The following is a 21,444-nucleotide window of genomic DNA, read 5'->3' on the forward strand; positions in this document are numbered from 1 at the left end:
CTAGACTATAGACTAGACTATAGACTAGACTATAGACTAGACTATAGACTAGACTATAGACTAGACTATAGACTAGACTATAGACTAGACTATAAAATATACTATAGATTAGACTATAGACTAGACTAGACTATAGACTAGACTAGACTAGACTAGACTAGACTAGACTATAGACTAGACTAGACTATAGACTAGACTATAAATTAGACTATAGACTAAACTATAGACTAGACTATAGACTAAGCAATACACTAGAAAACGACTCAATAAAAGACACTATAGACTGAACTGTAGTCTAGACAGTTTAGTCGGCTATTTAGACAGCAGTTTAGTGAGAAGTTTAATCTAAAGTTCATCCCAGATTGTAAGCCGAGTAAAATGTCTGACTCAATTTCCTGTGGGATTTCTGAAAACAAAATTATTGTTTCATTTGCAAATTGAATAATGATTTAATATAACAAATATTTCATTTAATTGTTAAATTTCTTTATGCAATTTTTCTCATAAACAAAATAATTTATTTCAGACAAAAAATTAAGAAGATAAATGTCAATCAAATTGAATTATATTTTGTTTGAGGTAATCATTTTTAAAATGCGTTTTAATTTTTTTAATATTACGTAAGTTAAATACGTTGTTGTTTTTTTTTGTAAGATTTTGTTTTTATTTTGATCCAATTCTTAAATTTTTGTTAGGCAATAATAATTGTTAACTTTTAAATATTTGTTTCTATAAACAAAAGAGTTTAATATTAAATATTTAATTTTGTTGCTTTTAAGTATTTCACACGCTTGGTTTAACAAACAAAAAGTTCAAAATTAATGTTTAAATTTCTTGTTAACAATTCGAATGTTAATTATTAAAGTTTTGTATGTAAATTTGCAAAAACAAAAAATGAAACATCTTTCGAATGTATTTATTCTCCATGATTCAGAATTTTGAGATTAACATTTTGAAAATTTATTATCAGTTTTGTTCGTATTTAATTGAATTTACTTTTCCTAGTTTATGTGGGATCGTGTTTTGATCAGGTCATGAGTTTATCAGTTGAAATTGCCAAAACATGTGCTAAACTCTTAAAGGGTCAGTTTTTAAACTAGAGTTTATCGCTGTTAGTTGCTATAGAGTTTTATGAATAATTTAACATTTATATTTCAATAAAATTTTGGTTTTAAAATTATAAAAATCTAAAACATGATTTAAATATTTAATAGTTTCTCACGATACATTAAGTTAGACGTCATTTTGATTACAAATTTCGAGGAAGTTTTTAACAAATTTGGTGTAATAATTATAATACATTATTAACAAAAATTCGGTTCCCATTTAATAAAAATAATATTAAAAATTTATTTGAATAACCATCCCTTTTTTTCTTCATTTTTACAACTTATTTAACTGCCCCCAACAATTGTGTTTAGAATTATAATATCAGCCATCAGCTGTTCAGTTTAAATCGTATTTATACAAGTTTAATTATTCTAAACCAGTCTAATATAATGTAACTTTTAGTTCGAATGTTCTAAGTACTAATACTTTACTATCTACTAGTATCTTTTTTTTTTGTTTAATTGTTTTGTTCAATTCAAGGTTAATGATTTCATAATAAATAAAGTTTTTCTAGACAAATAAAGATTTGTAGTTTTGAATAAATTGTTTAACAACTGCCTATCGTTAGAATTACAAATTGTAATTGTTGTTATTTTTTATGCAAATTTATTTGAAATTATAATTCTAACAATTAGATGAGATTTGCAAATTTGATAAACATTCAACTGTCAAAGTTATTAATCAGTATTCTAATTTAGTTGGCTTTTTGTCAAGTTTGTGCTTTATTTTATCTTTATTTGAGTTAAGAAAAGGAAATTTGAAAAATGTATAATTTATAAAATTAATTTATGGACTTGTGAAACGGCTAAAAAATCTGCTACTTTTTTTCAAATACGATTTTGACATTGTTATGTTTTCTGTTTAGGAGCCGCGCACACTCACAGGGAAATTAAATGTACAGTGACAGCTGTCATTTAACGCAATATAGTTTAGTCTAAAGATGACCTTCTAAACTGTTGTAGATCAATTTAAGTATACAGCTAAGACTATAGACTAGAATAAAGAACTACAGACTATAAACTGTAGACTAGAATATAGACCATAGACTAGACTACAGACTAGACTATAGACAGCTTACAGTCAGGCCTATATCCTAGACTAATGGCTAGACTATAGGCTAGACTTTAGACTAGAATATAGACAATACTATAAACTAGACTAAGCACTATACCATAGACTATACTAGACTATAGACTAGACTATATACTAGACTATAGACTATACTATAGACTAAACTGTAGACTATACTATAGACTAGACTATAGACTATACTATAGACTATACTATAGACTATACTATAGACTATACTATAGACTAGACTATAGACTAGACTATAGACTAGACTATAGACTAGACTATAGACTAGACTATAGACTAGACTATAGACTAGACTATAGACTAGACTATAGACTAGACTATAGACTAGACTATAGACTAGACTATAGACTAGACTATAGACTAGACAATAGACTAGACTATAGGCTAGACTATAGACTATACTATAGACTAGACTGTAGGCTAGACTATAGACTAGACTAAAGACTATACAATAGACTAGACTAATGACTATACAATAGACTGGACCATATGCTAAACTAACCTATGCTAAAGACAAAACACCATCCTTTCAAACTAACTAAAATCTTTACTATAGTTTTCAATTTAGTCTACATTTTAGACTATAGCTTAGTCTACAGTTCAGTCTTTATTTTGATTCCCTCCAGAAACTTTTTCTTTAAGTATTTCATTACAACTTTCCTTCATTATTAATTTCGTAAATTTTCTTTTTATTCTTCTTTTAGACCCAATGTCTGTACCGAAAAGGAAGAAGACGAAAAGACCTTAGAAGAAGGTGATGAAAAGGAAGAAACTGAAACTGCTGTTGGCACAGAAACCGTTAAACAACCCAGTTTTGGACAGTTCCAATTCCAATTGAATTCATGTGTGGAAAAACCCAATAAATATATTTGTACCCGAGTGTAAGTAGTTGCAAGCAAAGCAAGCAAACAAACATATTTTCAAAACGAAATGCAATTAACCCAGTTTTAGATTTCACTTCACTCTCATAATAAATAAAAGCATAAAATTGCCACAACACAACTTGAAACTAAAACTATACAATATTAATTGGCAATAATTGTTATTAAAGTTAATATGAACATGTTTTTTTTAATAATTGTTTATTTTGTTTTGTTTGTTTTCAATTCCTAGTATCAATAAAAATGGCAAAAAGAAAACTTTGACCATTTCACGTCAATGCTGTCATGGCTATGGGCGTCCACGTAATGCTGCTTATGCAACACCTTGCGAGAAAATTGAAATCAAAGATATCGATGCAACGGCTAGCGATTTAGGCGCCAAAGAGTTTGTGGCCAAAGCAAAAAGCAGCGGCTTAGGCGACTCTATACAATCACGTAAAAACGTAACTATCTTTTTGCCTTTGGATGAGGCATTCACAGCTTACAGTGATGCCGTACAAAGTGAAAATGTAAGTGTGTCGGAGATGCATTAGGGCAATTTGGAAAAATCTCACGTAAAATGATCATTTTTATTTTTTTGTACAGAATTTGGTTGAAATGAAATCGGATGATGGCATTAAACAATTGTACTTGCGTCATGTGGTCGAGGGGGAAATTAGCTTGGATGATGTACGCAATGAACAGATTTTAAAGACACAAGTAGATGGCCAAACTATACGCATTAACAGTTATCAAATGCCTATTTCTTTGAGTCCGGAACCTTATCGTTATACCGCCAATTGTGTGCCCATTGAGAAACACGATAAACTTTCCGAACAGGGTTTGATTCATACCTTAGCGGGCGTTTTGAAACCTGCCAATAAGAATGTTATGGATATTATCCGTCAAAGAGCTGATATGTCGATTATGCGTACAGTTTTGGAAAATACAAAGTTAAATGAACTTTTGGAGGGTGAAAAACCAGTTACCATCTTTGTACCCACCGATGATGCCTTTGAGAAATTGGAACCACATTTGCGTAGAGCTTTGAAGGAGGGCAAGGGTTGTGCTTCTAGTAAGTAGTTTTGATTTGTAACCAGTGAACAGGTTTGAGACTAATTTCTGCTAATTTTCTTTCAGACATCCTTAAAAACCACATTTTGGATTTGACCTTCTGTTCGGTGGCCTCTGTTCCGGGTGCTAAGACCACAGCCTACAATTTATTGGGTGAACCCATGCGTTTCAATCGCAGCAAATCTTCTGAAGCCGACTCTAAAGCCCTACAACCTGTTATCATCAATGGCATTGCCAAGATTACTGAGGCTGATATTATGGGATCTAATGGTGTTGTCCATGTCATCGACACCATTATGCCCACCGAATCGGCTTTACCTTTATCCTCACTGATGCAAGAGAAAAATGTCACCATATTCAAGAGACTTTTGGAAGCTACCGGTTTGGACAACAAATTCGATGATATGGATAATGTTACCGTATTCGCCCCCACCGACAAAGCTTTGCAAAACACCCAATGGGCTAAATTATTAGAGGAATCCCCTGAACAATTGAAAGATAATCAAGAATTGATAGAATTCCTTAACTATCATATTGCTCAGCCCATGATTAAGACTTGTGATTTGCAAGAACAACTTATGCCCACCGTGGCTGGTGATAAAGTTCGGATTAATCTCTATTCCACTCATGCTCTCTTCTCGAATGTCATGAATCGTGCCACTGTCAATTGTGCCCGTTTAGTTCATTTCGATGATGAAAGTTGTGGTTCCGTTTTGCATCAAGTCGACAAAGCTTTACAGCCGGCCAAACAAAATCTTTTGGAAATGTTAGAAGCCAATCCTAATTATAGTAAATTCTTGGATTTAGTGCGCTTGGCTAATCTTACCGATTTATTGGCTAATGCTGAGGGTGATTACACTTTGTTGGTTCCCAAAAATGATGTATTCGAAGAACTTGAAGATTCTCTTAGCAAAGATCAGTCGGAATTGGAAAATCTTATCAAGACTCATATTGTTGATGATGTCGTCTGTTGTGCCGGCATTATACCCACCAACTGGCCTTTCGTGCGTTCCATTGAATCCTTAAATGGTCATCATTTGCGCATTACCCGTGATCGTCGTCCCAAGATTCAAAATGCCGGTGTTACCAAATGCGATACCATTGCCTCCAATGGTATTATCCATGAAATCAATGATGTTATAGTTCCTCTCTCACGTCAACAACAGCAACAAGAACAAGCCCATAAAATTCCACAATATCCCGGTCATCAAGCTCAACGTCCCCACCAACATCCCTTCCAAAATCCCGAAGATATTTTTGGTGATCTCTTTTTCTAAATGTTGTTTGGGGAACCAGCCTTTGGACTTATAGTGAAAATTCAAAGCTCTATTAAAATTCCAATACTTTTCGTCTCCACCACCTCCTTACTATCTTAACCCCCCCCCCCTCATGCTAAACATTTTTTTTAACGAAACATACATACATTAACAAGAAAATAACGTATTTATTTTTAAGCTTAAACCGAATAACGAAATGAAAATTTTTGATCTGACCTTTTCGAATATTTTCTATATTATAATAATTAATATATAAACTATATATTTAAACTATATAAATTATTATTTATACATATAAATTTAAAGAAAAAAACGATTATTTAAATTTAATAAATAAATGAAAAAAAAACTTTATTAATATCTTTTGCTTTTGAAATGGAATACAGAATGTTGGATACACGATTAAAAGTTATAAATATAGAATTGGTATTGGTTTAAGATTTAAGAACGAAAAAGTGAAAAAAAATCCTTATTTTAGGATCCTATATGTTTCTAGTTTCAATATTGTAGCCAAAAACTTCTAGTTGAAGTGGTATTGCCTCAAGATTCGAAAAAGTACAAAAAATCCTAATTTTAGGATCCTATATGTCTGATCATATGTTTCTAGTTTCAATATTGTAGCCAAAAAATGTCAGTTGAAAAAAAACTAGAGTACAATAGCGTCCGAATGAAAGAAGCTCGAGAACGGAAAACTTTCAAAACTATCGGTCCACTACTCCAGCATATAAGTGGATCATCGGACCATTGTTAACCCTTGACTTCATGAACACCTTAACGTTCATAACCACTTTTAAAGTTCCAGAATAGCAATGAAATGTTTATAACACATTTCATAAGAAGAAGTCCATAATTGACCCTACTCCCTATAGTTAAAGATCCTCTTTCTGAAGACCAATTTGTTGGCAGTAAATTCATCAAGTATTATGATTTTATTGAGAAAATTTTATTCTATTTGAATGAGATAAACATACAACTTTCAACAAGGTTACCAGATCACTGCAGCACACTTTATGCCGAAGTTATGACCATGAAAGAAGCAGCGGAACTTATATTAGGTGGAAATATTATTATAATAAAATGGCCACTAGATCCCTTGAGAATGTTTAAACCACTTCTAAAATGTTTTAATATAACAAGACATTCCTCATTTATCCTTACATGGGTTCCTGGACATGGAGAGCTGATATCATGGCTAAGGTCCGCCTTAGTACTTTGTCTTTTAACGACATTCACTAAACATTGGCTTTCCTCTTATAAAAGGAAAACAACTTATATTCCAATCATTTGCCAAGAATGTCTAAGTTCTTAACGAGAACACCAGAACGGCCTTATTTGACGGTAGCCTTTTTTATCCACTGGGTAAACATGAGAACAGTCTACAACGCGCTCCTGAATCATCTATGCAGAAATCAGGTGGCAACTTTTGTGCATGGTTGTGCCGGTTCATGCACTTTACTAAAGTACTCGAGCTTTCTGATCTCTTGCCATAGTAGCGACATAGGATCAATTTCAATGCATACCTCGACAAGAACAAAGCAATCGCTTGTATAAAGTCAAGCTCGTGTTCTTCAACAACTTTGCTGAAGAACACGAGCAATTTTATCTCTTGCCATAACTAGTAGAAAGAAATGGGATCAACCCCATTTCATACCTCGTCAAGGTAATAACAATCGCTGTTATAAAGTTAATAACAGGAGCGTCTCCAAAATCAGGTAAAATCAATTTCTCGGAATATCAGATTACTTTTTAAATGAATTATTTAAAATACAATCCCCATCAGCTAATGAACCATTTCAGTTCATTCCTTAATCTCTTAAAGCCCACCCTACAACACTACTGAAATGGCCCTGTTGATTCGGCAACAGCACCTAATCAGCACGTATTTGGAAGTTTGAAATACCAAGCGAATACATCAGGATCCTCCTTTATTGTAAGAGATAATGAAACAAAGGAGGTGGGAGTTTCCAAAGTCCACTCAAACCCAATAATTTCCCTGATAAGTTTAGTGGTGAACATCAACAATAAGTCGCGTAGCATGAAACAATATGCATCCTGTTAAGATGGCAACCGCAATGAGAAATTCCCTAAAGAAAAAGGTCTACATAATCAGACTTAGTCTCCTAAATAAGACATTCCCGATCGATTATCAACTTACATCAGTCAGACCATAAAGAACGATTTCGGAATGACATGCAATTACCAAGTGTTAATTTCCCAACCTATACTGGCGCCTTACTAAGCGAAGAGTATAAGATACACAAACGGTTTAGGAATTCTGTTGAAATTACAACCGGAGAAAGAATCCAGGGATAGGATATATCTTTTTTCTAAACTAACGCGATGTTAGATCCCGAATGACAAGTCCTGCGGGTATCTGGCCCCAGATTATATGGTTCTCTAGTTCGACCCTATGTTAAATCATTTCAAGGAATGTCCCAAGAGTGAATTGACATTACCAATTTATAGTTTCGTCCGACTCGAGGTACTGGTAGCACCTCTTTTCCCCGGGATTGCAATCACACCAAGATGGAATCTTTCATCAAGGTAACATACCCCCGGGGGGTAACAGTTCGGAGACCAAATCTGTTCATTAAAATAAATGTATGAAGAGTGAATTGACATCACCAGTTTATAGTTCCGGCAGAGTTGAGGTACTGGTAGCACCTCTTTTCTCTGGGATTGTAATCACATCAAGATGGGGTCTTTTATCAAAGTAACTCGCCCCTGGGGGCTAACTTACTGAGATCAAAAATATGGATATGAAAAGAATATGTTCTGCTTTAAACTTATATACTATATAGCGGTCAGTTGATAAACCACTAAAAGAGTGACTTCTTAGAAATGCTATTTGGGGAAAATTCACGCTTTTATTAGAGCAACGATTTAACTTGACGGCAATATAAACCAATAGGATTAGGGATAAACTGGTGCGATCACAAATGATATTATAACGGGTCGAGGTGCCACGGGTGTCGAAACCACTTTCGTTTCAATATGCTTATATATACTTATTATGGGCTGACTAGCAGCAGAGGCGTAGCACCTGTAATATTAACAGAATACAGTTAGTTTGAAAGGAGGATGTACATATATATATCAAATCCGAAGAAATAAACCTAAGCCTCTTTTGGGCCTGTTGTGCGCTCCTTAAACAATGCCTCAAGTGGAAATCGAATCATCTATCTCCCGTCTAAAAGACTAGAACACTAACCTACCGGAGGCCACTGAAAACTATTAAAATCTTTTAAATTTTGCACGAAGAACTTTAACATCTATGTAAACATTTAGGGTAATAAATTGGCGAACTACCAAAGAGGAGAAGGGGTGAAATTAAACAGAAAAAATGGTTTTTAAGGGAAACTAATAGAACTAGATTTTTACACGAAGGACTTTTATCTGGTGGTTGGAGACTGGCTTTGAGTCCTCATAAGTATTGAAAAGAAAAATTTTTATTTGAGAAATTATGGAAGTTAGATTCTTCAAATTTTACATGAATAATTGTAACATTCATGTAAACATTTAGGGAAAAATATTATTCACATTTTTCATAGTTTATAATGTAATAAATTTTGCTTGGAATCTCCCATATGTAATAAAATTGTATGTTTTAAAAACTGTTATAGGTATGGAATCTTCAAAATTGTGGGTTTTTATAAACTAACCCTGCTACAGTGGGGATTGTATATTGGTTTTGTGCTGGTGTATGTAACATACAAAAATATTCGTCCTATACCCAACTAAAAGTATATCAATCGGCATATAATCGTTTTCTGAGTCGATTAAGCTATGCCCGTCTGTCCGTCCGTCTGGCTAGCTGTCCATGCAAAGCTTGTGCGCAAGGTATAGGACGCACACATGTTTTTTTTTTTTTGGCCCAAGGATGAAGCCTATTGAAAATGGCTAAAATCCATTATTTCGCCTAGCCCCCATACAACCCTACCCCCCAAATAGGGCCTTTGGGCTCATAATTAACTTAAATGTTCTATTATGTCAACAAAAGTCGGTAGATCGTAATTTTATAGAACTTTTAATGACACTACCAAATTTTTGTAATGATCGGGCCTCATTTTACCCTAGCCCTCATATAAACTCGCCTTCAGAGAATGACTTCAAGGTCAAAATTCACTTCTAAACACTAATAACTCTTTGAAGTAGAGATGAATTTCTCTACAAACATTTATAAGGATGGGGCCATATTTTCCCCTAATGCCCTATTAGCCCTCTTGTAAAAAATCTCATTTTTTTTTGCAAAAATAAGTAAAAATATTCCGGAATGAATTAAAAAAAATAAATAAATTCTGTATTTTTTCAATAATTCCCATTTTTTACATACTGACTGCTGTAGAGTTTTATATGGTCGGCTATGCCCGGCTATATATTCATAAATGTTTTCTTTATATATGCAATTATTTCAGAGTATTTAATTAAAGAGTAGACGAACAAAAAAAATCACCATAATACTCTTATTAAGAATTGTAAGTACTCTTTGTTTAACTCAAGAGGTTTGTTATCATTAATGAATGCAAAAATTGTATTTATTATTATTATTTTTTTGTTGTTTTTTTTTAAAGAGCAATTTAAACAAATGCCGCTAAGATTATAAACAGTTGATATTTGAACGTTTAACAAAGAGGATCTTAGTGTTAATTTATGCGAGAAAAAAATGTCTTCCTCTAACCTCCCTGACACATTTACCCCGGAATTTCACGATGAGGAATTGTGTAGAAAAATGGAATATCGCATTTTAGGACGTACGGGTCTTAAAGTCTCCAAAGTTTCTTTGGGCACCGGAACTTTAAGTTCTTTTTATGGGTGAGTAACACAAAATTTGAAGAACCTTACTTTTTAAAAGTATTTTTTATTGATCAATTATTAAAACAAAAAAATATAATCAAGTGACCTTGATGTTAAAGAGGCTATTGCTACTATACATAAGGCACTTAAAGCCGGTATAAATTATATAGATACTGCTCCCTATTATGGTCTCGGACGTTCGGAAGAAGTTTTGGGCATGGCTTTAAAAGATGTACCACGTTCCGCCTATTATGTGGCCACTAAAGTGGGTCGTTATAATCCCACCTATGAGGGTATGATTGATTTCTCCGCAAAAAAAACACGCCAAAGTGTAGAGGAAAGTTTGCAACGTTTGGGTTTGGATTATGTGGATATAATACAGGTGGGGCGCTGAGAGATGTCCTAAATAAATATTTGTTTATTTTTTTTTTGTTTCGTTTTTTTAGATTCATGATATAGAATTTACAAAAAATTTTGATATTGTTATCAATGAATGTTTACCTGAATTGGAGAAAATTGTTAAGGAAGGCAAGGCTAGATTTATAGGTGTCACTGCTTATCCTTTAAAAGCTTTAAAGGAGTGTATTGAAGCGGCCAATGGAAGATTTGATGTAAGTAGAAACAAGATTCGAAAAAGCGATTTAATAAATGTTTAAAGAAATTGTTATAAAAATATTCGATTAATCGATTAAACTTATCCGAATAATCGAATAAAATTATTCGAATAATTGATTAAAATTTATTTTAAATAAAAAAACTGTAAATTATTTAAAATTGTTTAAACAAATAAGTGGCTAAAACTAAATAAATATAAAAAATTAGAAAAAAATGTAAATAAAAATTGTTATAAAAAATATTCGAATAATCGATTAAAATTATCCGAATATTCGAATAAATTATTCAAATAATCGTTTAAAATGTGTTTAAAAGGAAAAAATAAAAATTAATTAATTTTTTTTTAAACAAATAAGTGACTAAATCTGTTAAAATTATCCGATTAATCGATTATAAAATCCGTTAAAAAATTGTAGTCGAAATGTAACACATATAGTTTTTTTCTAAAATTTTGTCTTTTTTAAATTTTACGATTAATCGATTAAAAACCGATTAAATTATCCGAATAAAAAAATTAAAATTATCCGATTAATCGATTATAAAATCCGTTAAAAAATTGTACTCGAAATGGAATCACATATAGTTTTTTTCTAAAATTTAGTTAAGATTTTTTAAAATTTTACGATTAATCGAATAAAAACCGAATAAATTATCCGAATAATAATCGAATATTAAACTTTAAATTCAATAAAAATTTTCTTATATTTTTTTTGTTAATAAAACAATATTTGCAAAAAAAGCATTTAAAAATAAACAATTCCTGAAAAAAATATTCGAATAATCGATTAATCGAAAAACTCTTTAAAAATAAATTAAATTAAAAAAACAATTAAATGTTTAAAATAAAATTAAATTAATCAATCAAATCAAATTAGAGCAATCAATGTTTAAGAAATGTACGAATAATCGATTGAAAATATTAAAAATACACGATTAGAAGTAACCGGTTATTCGATTCAAAATGCATAAATACTTTTAAAAAATACACACATTAAGTTTTAATAAATATTCAAATAAAATCTTTAGTTAAATAATAAATTTTAAATGTTCCTAAACTTTTTTCTTATTCGAATAATCGATTAAAAGTAACCGAATAATCGAATAAGTAATTTATTCCTAAAAAATGCTTACCTATCAACATGATCCACCCTTTGCGAATAATTAATCAATAATTAATCAATAATAAACTAAAAGCTTTTCACAAAATAAATTTTTATTCGAATAAAATTAACCGAATAATTTCGAGTGATTCAGGTAAATTTTTAATACTCATGTCAATAAAGTTCGAATAATTTATAGAAAATATACAAATTGGTTAAAAAATTTATTCGAATAATAATTTAAAAAAAATAGTTAAAAATCGATTGATTAATCGATTGCAAATTTTATTCGAATAATAAATTACAAAATTTTGCGTCAAAAAGCAATTTGATTTGATTAAAGCAGAATAACATTTAAGTTTGATAATATTATAATATTATTCAATTAAACTTAAACGAATAATCGATTAAAATGAAGCGAATAATTCGAATTATTCGAAAAAATTTTTGTAATTTCTTTTTAAATTTTCAAACACTAAAGTTCTGCGAATAATAATTGTTATATTCTATTCGAATAATCGATTAAAATTATCCGAATAATCGAATAAAATTATTCGAATAATCGATTAAATTTTTTTTAAATGATCAAAAATTCACAAAATTTTTTACATATAAAAACACTTAAACCACTTCCTCTGTCCCTCTTCCAGACCGTTTTATTTTATGACCGCGTAAAGCGAATAATCTATTAAAAAAATCGATTATTCGAATAATTTTAGTAATTTCTCATTTACAATTTCAGGCATTAAAGTTCTGCGCATAAATAAGGTAAAAAAAACTGTTTGAATAATCGATTAAAATTATCCGAATAATCGAAAAATTATCCGGTTATTCTATTGAAAATGTGTAAAAAGTCTCTTTTTAATTGAAAATCTCTAAAATTAATGAAATTCTTAAAAACTCACATCACTTTCTTTCTGCCTCTTCCAGAAAGTTTTCGATTCGATTATTCTTATGCCTGCGAAAAGCGAATAATCGTTTAAAAAACACGAATATTCGAATAATTTTAGAACTTTCATTTTACAATTTTCATCATTAAAGTTCTGCGAATAAATAAGGTTACATAAAATGTTTGAATAATCGATTAAAATTATTCGAATAATCGAATAAAATTATTCGAATAATCGAATAAAATTATTCGAATAATCGAATAATATTATACGAATAAAAATTCTAAAATCTCTTAAATTATTTAAATCCTCAAACACTCACACCCCTTACTCCCAGAATAATCGATTAAAATTGTCCGATTAATCGAATAAAATTATTTCGAATTACCAATTAAAATTTGTTTTAAATTATCAGAAATCCAAAAAATTTTTTACAAATACAAAATTTCGGAAAAAAAAATTAATAAAATCGTCAACAAATTTAAAAAATTTCAATAAATCTATAAAAATTATCCGGATATTCTGTTGAAAATGTATGAAAAGACTCATTTTAATTGAAAATCTCTAAAACTTTTCAAATCCTTAAACACTCACACTTTTTTCCAGACCGTTTTATCCTATGCCCGCTACACCCTGTGTGACGACTCTCTAAAATCTTATCTTGATTTCTTTCACAACGAAAACCTGGGCATCGTGTGTGCCAGTGCTCATGCACTTGGCCTTCTAACGAATGGCGGTCCACAACCCTGGCATCCTACAAACGATGAACATAAGCAGTTATGCCGGAAGGCAGCCAACATTTGCAAAGAGGCTAACATCGAACTTGGCAAACTGGCCATGTATTATTGCATGCAATTGGATGGTGTTGCAACATTTCTAACTGGTATGCAAACCCGCCAACTGTTGGACATAAATTTGGAGGCATTTTATAATGGGCTCAATAAAAAGGAACAGGAAGTTTTGCAACTTTTAAAAGAAACGTAAGTAAAGTAAACAAAAAAATTAATTTAAATAATGATAGATGAATGATATGAAAGTAGAGTGTAGATTATGGTAACAGGTTAGACAGTTTATAAAATGGGCAATTCGGCTATGAAGGAAAAATAAGTATGTTAACAGAAAGATGGAAATAATATCTTTAAATAATTTCAGTAATTTTTTTTTCCAAATTACCACTCTTTTTTTTTATTTGTTTCCCTTTTCTCTCCTAGTGTCTTTACCAAGTCCATCAACTGGGAGGGCTTTGAACTTGAACGCTACTGGGCAGCCATGGACAAAAAGAAGGAAACGACCACATAATGATTTTTGTTTTATTTTATAATTTACTTAAAATTGTTCACATCTTTTATAAATAAATAAAGTTATTTTAGATCGCATTAGAACAGGGATGTATTTTTATGTAAAAAAAAAGTGAAACAGCTGTTTCCATCTTACTTTGTTATTGTTTTATATCAATAGTGTAAACACAAAAACTATAAATCATATGACTTTTATTCTCCTTTTTGTTATACGGATGGAATTTCATTTTACCTTTTCATTAGACTTCACGCACGTAAAGTGTGATCAGGGCACACGATCAAATTGTAGGTTTTTCGAATTTACTGCTTGCTGATCTTTGTTTGTAAATAATTTTGTCAAGATTGATTAACTCACTTCAACACAAAATGAAGGTCGATTGATCTTGTTCGAATTTATCGTGTTCTTAAGATCTATCGTTAAAATACGATTACATATCCTAGAGAAATATCGAATACACAATGTTCTTAAGGTTGATCTGTAATTGTAATTAAAAGATCACTTTAAAATTACTTTGACTAACATGATCAGCCCTTTTTTAAAGAAATCATACGCTTACCGGAAAATTACATTAAGGTTGAAATACCGTATTAAGTATTATGATCGATTAACTAGATGAATTATGATTCCCTGACTATCATTTTTAACTTACGTCTCCAAAATTCATGTTCATATTCTGAGATATCGTTGTTAAGGTCGATCAATTCGAGTCAACAATAGGCTGTAGATAGATCAACTTAATCTAGTGATCGTTTTTAAAGAAAGGTTAGATTATTTTAAGAGTTCGATAGAGATTCTTTGCTTCTGGAAGAATTTCATCAAGATCGATCAACTCGTTTTTTTTTTTTTTTTTTTAATTTCTTAATACTCTGAGAGATTGTTATTAAGGTCAATAAAATCGAGTCAACACTAGTCTTTCGATATATTAATTTAACTTAGTGATTGGATTTCATCAAGAACGATCAACTCGTTACTTTTTTTAATTTCTTAATTGCTGTTCATATTCTGAGAGATCGTTTTTAATGGCGATTAATTCGAGTCAACAATAGACTCTAGATAGATCAACTTAACTTAGTGATCGCTTTATGGAGTTCAATAGGGATTCTTCGCTTCTAGAAGGATTTTATCAAGAACGATAAACTCTTCATTTTTATAATTTCTTAATTGCTGAGATATCGATATTAAGGTCGATCAATTAGAGTCAACAATATTTTTTAGATAGATCAATTTAACTTTTGAGCGATCTGAATGAAAGCTTAGATTATTTAAGGAGTTCGATAGAGATTTTTCTGTTTATCAAATCATAATACAAGCTTCCAGGCAGAAGTACGACCAATAACGGAATGCGTAAATTGGTTTTGAATAAACATCGCGCCCACAGTGCTTAATATATTTACCGACAGCCTGAAGGCAATTAGGGAGATACCAGGTGATAGAAGTAAATCTAAGACAGTATTTGATCATAAGAAAGCTTTAACTGAATACTCTTGCAGAGGTAAGGTTCACATCATATGGATACCAGCCAACTTGGGAGTAGTCGGTAACGAAAAGGGCGAATATAATAGCTTTAAAAGGAAGGGATCTCAAGGAAGTTCATCTGACAAACGTAAATTCATTCGACACAACCAAAGCTGTACTAAAAATATGGGTCCCATAAGGCCTCGTGGAAAAATGAAACAGTGGGTAGAAGCACGAAGATGTTATGGGGTGACCTTTATGAGAGCAAGACGAATAATCTCCTCAAAATGAACAAGTCTGATGGTACGTATTCAAATGTGGATACACAGGATTACGATCACATCTATGCAAAATTGGACTAGCGCATTTAGACGAATGTAGAGCATGTGTAAAGGACAGTAAAACTCTGGAGCACTTTCTTTACCACTGCCAGACATTCGTCGAAGTCAGATCCAAGAATCTTGAGAGTGATGACTAACACTGATTGGAAGATTCGTAGGAATTACGTTCAAGAAACTGAGTTTCTGAACACTGAAAAATAAATCATTCAGTTCCCTTTTCTTCATGATGAAGAGCGCACAACAGGCCTGATAGTGACATAGGTGTATTTCTCCTATCAACCTAACCTAACCTAAGTATATCGTTGCGAAATGTTGAATATTTAAGTTTTAGATCATTAAAAGTGCAACTTAGGATTCACTGCAGCAGTTGTAAAATTACAATTTTACATTCCTGATAAGTGCGTCCGATTACAAGTGCTCTTTCTTTATCTCAATTAGATTTTGCTGTTATCATTAATTAATGTGAAAATAAAATAATCTATTTGTTTTATTCTCAAATTTTGTATTTATTTATAAAACCCAGAAGTAATTTAAAAAAATATCGCTAAAATAATCAACAGTTTGCTTTTAAATTTTCACCGCAAAGGTATCGCTTTCTCTATAAAGAAGAATTTGTTGAAAAAAAGATCTTCTGCTAAATATGACCTCCTCTAAACTGCCGTCAACATTTGTGCAAGGTTTTCACAATGAAGAATTGTGCAAAAAAATGGAGTATCGCGTTTTAGGGCGTACCGGTTTAAGGGTATCGAAAATATCTTTAGGAGGTGCCACATTTAGTGCACTATTCGGGTAAGTGAGAGCATAAGTTAAGGGAATTAGTTTTCTTTTGAATGGAATTGATTTTTGTATTAAATATTCCAGCGAGGTTAATGTGGAAGAGGCTATAGCTACTGTTCATAAAGCTTTAAAATCGGGTATAAATTATATTGATACAGCTCCCTTTTATGGCCAAGGACGTTCAGAAGAAATCTTGGGTTTGGCCTTAAAAGATGTACCTCGCTCTGCTTATTATATTGCCACTAAAGTGGCTCGTTATGAGTCCACCTATGAGGGCATGTTTGATCATTCAGCTAAAAAGACACGTGAAAGTGTAGAGAAAAGTTTAAAACTTTTGGGTTTGGATTATGTAGATGTCATCCAGGTGGGTAAAGGAATGTAAAAGCTTAAAATATATATTTAATGTTTTCCTCTTTTAGATTCATGATATTGAATTTGCCCCCGATTTGAGTACAGTGGTTAATGAATGTCTTCCCGAATTGGAGAGTATTGTTAAGGAAGGCAAGGCTCGGTTTATAGGTGTCACTGGTTATCCTTTGAATACCTTAAGGAAATGCATTCAATTGTCTAATGGAAGATTTGATGTAAGTGAATTCCTCTAATCGTATCAAACCTTTATTAAACCTTTCCTTCCTACAGACCGTTTTATCCTATGCCCGCAATACCCTTTGTGATGATGCCCTAAAATCCTACATTGATTTCTTTCAAAGTCAAAACCTAGGCATTATATGTGCTGCTGCCCATGCCGTGGGTCTTCTAACAAACAATGGCCCACAACCCTGGCATGTGGCAAATCAAGAACTCAAACAACTTTGTCACAAAGCCGCAAATATCTGCAAAGAGTCCAATATCGAACTTGGCAAACTGGCCATGTATCATACCATGCAAATGCCTGGTCCGGCAACATTTGTTATTGGCATGCAAACTCGTCAGCTGTTGGATATTAATTTACAGGCAGTTTTTAATGGTCTAAACAAGAAGGAACAGGAAGTTTTAAAACATTTAAAAGAAACGTAAGTCATTACAGTTGCCATTATCATTAAGTCTCATTAATAGTGAAATGTTGCAAGTTGAAGAAGCCGAAGAAGAAGAAGAAAATGTTGTGGCAAATAAGTGCAAAATAATTGAGTTAGGAAAACAGGTTAGAAGAGTAAATATGATTTGTAGTATATGTGCCGATATATTTTAACTGTTATAAAAATTGTGCAATTCGGGTACCAAGTAAACGTGTTGACAGGAAGATGAACAACTTTACATAAATGCATCAATGTACAACAAATGTTTGTTGAATGTTGTTTTTTTTATGAGTGAATAGTATTACTAACAGTTGTTGCTAAGTAGACATAATAATGATACTTTTTTAAACAAAATGTTACTAGTTTTGAAAGTATTTTAAAAAAATTTATCATCATGCTATTACATAAGTAATGTATGTCTTTGTTTCTCTGGGATGTTTGTTAAAAATTGTTGATTTGTATATGAAATTGTTAAAAGAAAAGTGTTTAATGTTGTGCTGCTGTTGGTTAAGTTTGACTGGTTGGTTGAGCCTGTGGTAATAATTGTCATTGAACTAGCAACAGTTCGTTTACACTGATCACAAAAGATTTGAAAGAGTTTGCCATAAGATGTTGAAATTTTTAATCCTTCACTCCTTTTCGAGACGCCTCCAGTTTACTTGGATCGTGTCGCTTTCCCTATTCCATACCAAAATTAAGCTTGTTTTCTGCTCATTTTTCTTACTCTTCAGTGCAATGTTCTTAATTAATGATCATAACCTTTCAACTTTCATTTATGACTATCATGATGGTTAAATGGAATTTTAAAGAGATCCTTCGCTTCCGTTAGATCTTCATTACCGATCGATTAAGTCTATTTCTATTCTTAGTCTCGAAAGATTGTTATTAGAATCGATAAATCGTTTTAACAATCGCTATAGAGAATTACGATCAATTCAGAAATCGATGCAGATCCTTTGCTCCCAGATACATTGTATTAAGTACGATTGTTTCGCTAACACTTCTGTGAAATCAATAACGGTCTAATAGTTTAAAAACGAAAATTGTTTAAACAATTTAATAGAGATCATTAGCTCTTTTAAGATCAATTAGTTGATTTTGCAAATGTATTTATTGTTGTTCTATCTATCTATCTATCTATCTATCTATCTATCTATCTATCTATCTATCTATCTATCTATCTATCTATCTATCTATCTATCTATCTATCTATCTATCTATCTATCTGTCTATCTATCTATCTATCTGTCTATCTGTCTGTCTGTCTGTCTGTCTGTCTGTCTGTCTATCTATCTATCTATCTATCTATCTATCTATCTATCTATCTATCTATCTATCTATCTATCTATCTATCTACACAAGTCATTGTGTTGATTAATTTTACCCTACATACGATCAATTACAATTAACATAACCGAACTAAACATTTCTTCAAACAATTACAAAATAAAAAGACTACCATTGTCAGTGTAACTATCTCCACATCTTCAACTGTGCAACATCAACATAATTGTCTGCCACTGATTTATGCTGTGACAAACGACGAAACGAAAAAAAAGAAAAGTTTTATGTTACAATCTCTTTTCAAAAACACTCAGACACACACTCATTATAACTGTAAGATATTACTTACATTTCATGATCATTATCACCCATAAAAAAAGAGTTTACAAAATGTATAATTTATTAATGTACTTTAGTTTATTTTTTTTTGTAGTTGTAATTGCAATATTTCTAATTTGTTTCCTTTTCTTATTTTATTTTTGTAATATTTTCTAGCATTTTTACCAAGTCAATCAACTGGGAGGGTATTGAACTTGAACGCTACTGGGCAGCCATGAATAATAAAAAGGAAAAGAAATAATTGTAATTATATTTAATATTTCATAATTTTAATAAATATATAATCTTGTGTGTGAGCTTTGTATGTATGAAAACAGAAATAAATTTCAATAAATTTTAATGTAAAGTACGAAATACAAAATTATGTATAAGATGAGTTGTTTGTAATCAACTGGGAAATAAAAGCGTTTTGTGGCAAATTTACAAGAAAATCGAAATGAGGAAGTTGAGACAAAAGGCGAAGTCACGTTTTATTGAAATCATAAAATAGCAAAAGATTACAAAAAGGTATTTCCCATTACTTCAGATTTCACTGATTATATTGGATTTCTCAGGTTTATATATAGAGACTCAGCCTGTGTAGTTCTTTCTTTAGTGAAGGCATTTGCTCAAGGTCATTTTAAACTCAAACACATTATGTTTTATAAGTTTTTGACTTCAACCATCGCCTGTTACAGCCGACACAGTTGTAATGTTCGATCTCCTCATTTAACATTCTCTGGCTGATGTGATTCTTTAGTTTGCGGAATTTTATTTTCGTTCTTAATCATTGGAGCAAATATGGACTTGCTTTAACACGAAGGCCGTCGAATGTTGTTGTTCTTCACTGAATGAGAAATTTCGTTGAGTCCTACTTTATGTAAGTACATATATCGTCGATCGTAAACTTTCAACAATGTGTTAGACCCTACACTATACTGGTAACAGGCCTCTCAAGGATAATAGCTAAGAGGGAAGGAAGGGAAGGAATCTTGATTACGTATGCAAAACCGTTCGATGGTTTCTTTTTGATCTTTATATAAGGATCATCTATGCCTGCAGCTCAGAGAGGCTTAACGCAAGAAAAAATGGACACGCAAGGATTTTAAGCCAATCTTCTTCCTTAATAGAAGATCCACATATTTCTAAACTGAAGTACCGTGTTTATTCTAGTATTTTCTGCGAAAAAGTTAAAATAAGAAGCATCCAAGGCATTTTAAACGAGCGTAGTGATTCATTCAAGTTTAGGTCCCTGCTACTTTGGATATCTCCAAAGAGGAGTCATGTTAATATTGAAAAGAGTTTCCACCTTCTCTGCAAATGCTCTAGCAAATACATAGCATGTAATTTTGGTGAATTATCTGTGCCCAAACTCAACGATATGTTAAGACGTCGCACCGCTATCGACTGGATCTTATACGAAAATGCAATTCTTATAATTCCAAACAAGTATGAAATTCTATGATAGTGTAGTGTTCTTAACAGCGTGCCAGGCATCACTTCTTTCATTCAAGTTTAACTCCCTGTGTATAGAGACTTCTTTGGATATCTCCAATCCATGAAGAGGAGTCATGTTAATGTAGACCTGTCGTTGCCAGGTCTTTGTTGAAATAAGATCGAAGTATCTTGGAAGCAATGTTATTTTAGAAATCATTCAATTGTGGAGACTTGCTTTAGGGGTGTGAAAGTTGTCAATGTTGGAAACAAGAATTCCTTGTTGGTTCTTAAAGTCCACGATTAGAAAATGTATTGGAATTACTACAGAGTCAAAGCTTGAATCTGGTGTTATGTTCAAAAGTTAGAGTATAAATGATGAAAACCATTCGATCTTCTTCTAGCAATCTGGAAAGTGATGAAACTGATGCGGAATTTATCAGTTCTTAGAGTATTTTTAAGTGGAAACATCCATCTACCACTAATAGATGAAATAGTAAAATGGTTTCCAAAAATATTAAAGGCTTTATGGAGAATACTTTTAGAATTGGATAAGCGTAGCCTAAGGATTATGACAGGATTTTTGGCATTGATTTATTAGTAATTTCAATTTTAACTTTCTAAAAAGGGCACTCCGGGAAAAAGAGGTGCTACCAGTACGTCTGCCGGTAATATAAAATGATGATGTCATTTCACTTCTCG

General features: G+C 31.7%; 3 protein-coding genes across 3 annotated transcripts; all 3 read left to right on the forward strand.

Moving 5' to 3' along the window:
• Positions 1-2,901: 2,901 nt before the first annotated feature.
• Positions 2,902-5,560, forward strand: LOC111680255 (transforming growth factor-beta-induced protein ig-h3; the record flags this gene model as incomplete). Its single annotated transcript, XM_046949235.1, has 4 exons — positions 2,902-3,089; positions 3,322-3,598; positions 3,675-4,143; positions 4,209-5,560. Coding segments are annotated over 4 exons (2,145 nt in total), but the record flags the coding sequence as incomplete, so codon positions are not given.
• A 4,459-nt stretch (positions 5,561-10,019) lies between these two features.
• Positions 10,020-14,194, forward strand: LOC111680270 (L-galactose dehydrogenase-like). The gene is made up of 5 exons (XM_023441904.2): positions 10,020-10,231; positions 10,316-10,595; positions 10,660-10,824; positions 13,425-13,798; positions 14,030-14,194. The coding sequence occupies exons 1-5, from the start codon at positions 10,083-10,085 to the stop codon at positions 14,115-14,117; spliced, it is 1,056 nt and encodes a 351-aa protein (XP_023297672.2). The 5' UTR covers positions 10,020-10,082; the 3' UTR covers positions 14,118-14,194.
• Positions 14,195-15,664: 1,470 nt separating this feature from the next.
• On the forward strand, positions 15,665-19,685 carry LOC111680272 (L-galactose dehydrogenase-like). The gene is made up of 6 exons (XM_023441906.2): positions 15,665-15,875; positions 16,500-16,702; positions 16,775-17,054; positions 17,110-17,274; positions 17,330-17,703; positions 19,486-19,685. The coding sequence occupies exons 2-6, from the start codon at positions 16,554-16,556 to the stop codon at positions 19,568-19,570; spliced, it is 1,053 nt and encodes a 350-aa protein (XP_023297674.2). The 5' UTR covers positions 15,665-15,875; positions 16,500-16,553; the 3' UTR covers positions 19,571-19,685.
• Positions 19,686-21,444: the final 1,759 nt, after the last annotated feature.

Source organism: Lucilia cuprina, chromosome 4 (assembly GCF_022045245.1).
Source record: "Lucilia cuprina isolate Lc7/37 chromosome 4, ASM2204524v1, whole genome shotgun sequence".
Classification (NCBI taxonomy): Eukaryota; Metazoa; Arthropoda; class Insecta; order Diptera; family Calliphoridae; genus Lucilia; species Lucilia cuprina.

What these genes read in the sequence shown, in the direction of transcription:
- LOC111680270 (XM_023441904.2), top strand. Translation starts at nt 10,083, where the DNA reads ATGTCTTCCTCTAACCTCCCTGACACATTTACCCCGGAATTTCACGAT. An exon ending in CGGCCAATGGAAGATTTGAT is followed by an intron (nt 10,825 to 13,424) that starts GTAAGTAGAAAC and finishes ACTTTTTTCCAG; the next exon opens with ACCGTTTTATCCTATGCCCG. An exon ending in TTGCAACTTTTAAAAGAAAC is followed by an intron (nt 13,799 to 14,029) that starts GTAAGTAAAGTA and finishes TTTCTCTCCTAG; the next exon opens with TGTCTTTACCAAGTCCATCA.
- LOC111680272 (XM_023441906.2), top strand. Translation starts at nt 16,554, where the DNA reads ATGACCTCCTCTAAACTGCCGTCAACATTTGTGCAAGGTTTTCACAAT. An exon ending in ATTATGTAGATGTCATCCAG is followed by an intron (nt 17,055 to 17,109) that starts GTGGGTAAAGGA and finishes TTCCTCTTTTAG; the next exon opens with ATTCATGATATTGAATTTGC. An exon ending in TTAAAACATTTAAAAGAAAC is followed by an intron (nt 17,704 to 19,485) that starts GTAAGTCATTAC and finishes AATATTTTCTAG; the next exon opens with CATTTTTACCAAGTCAATCA.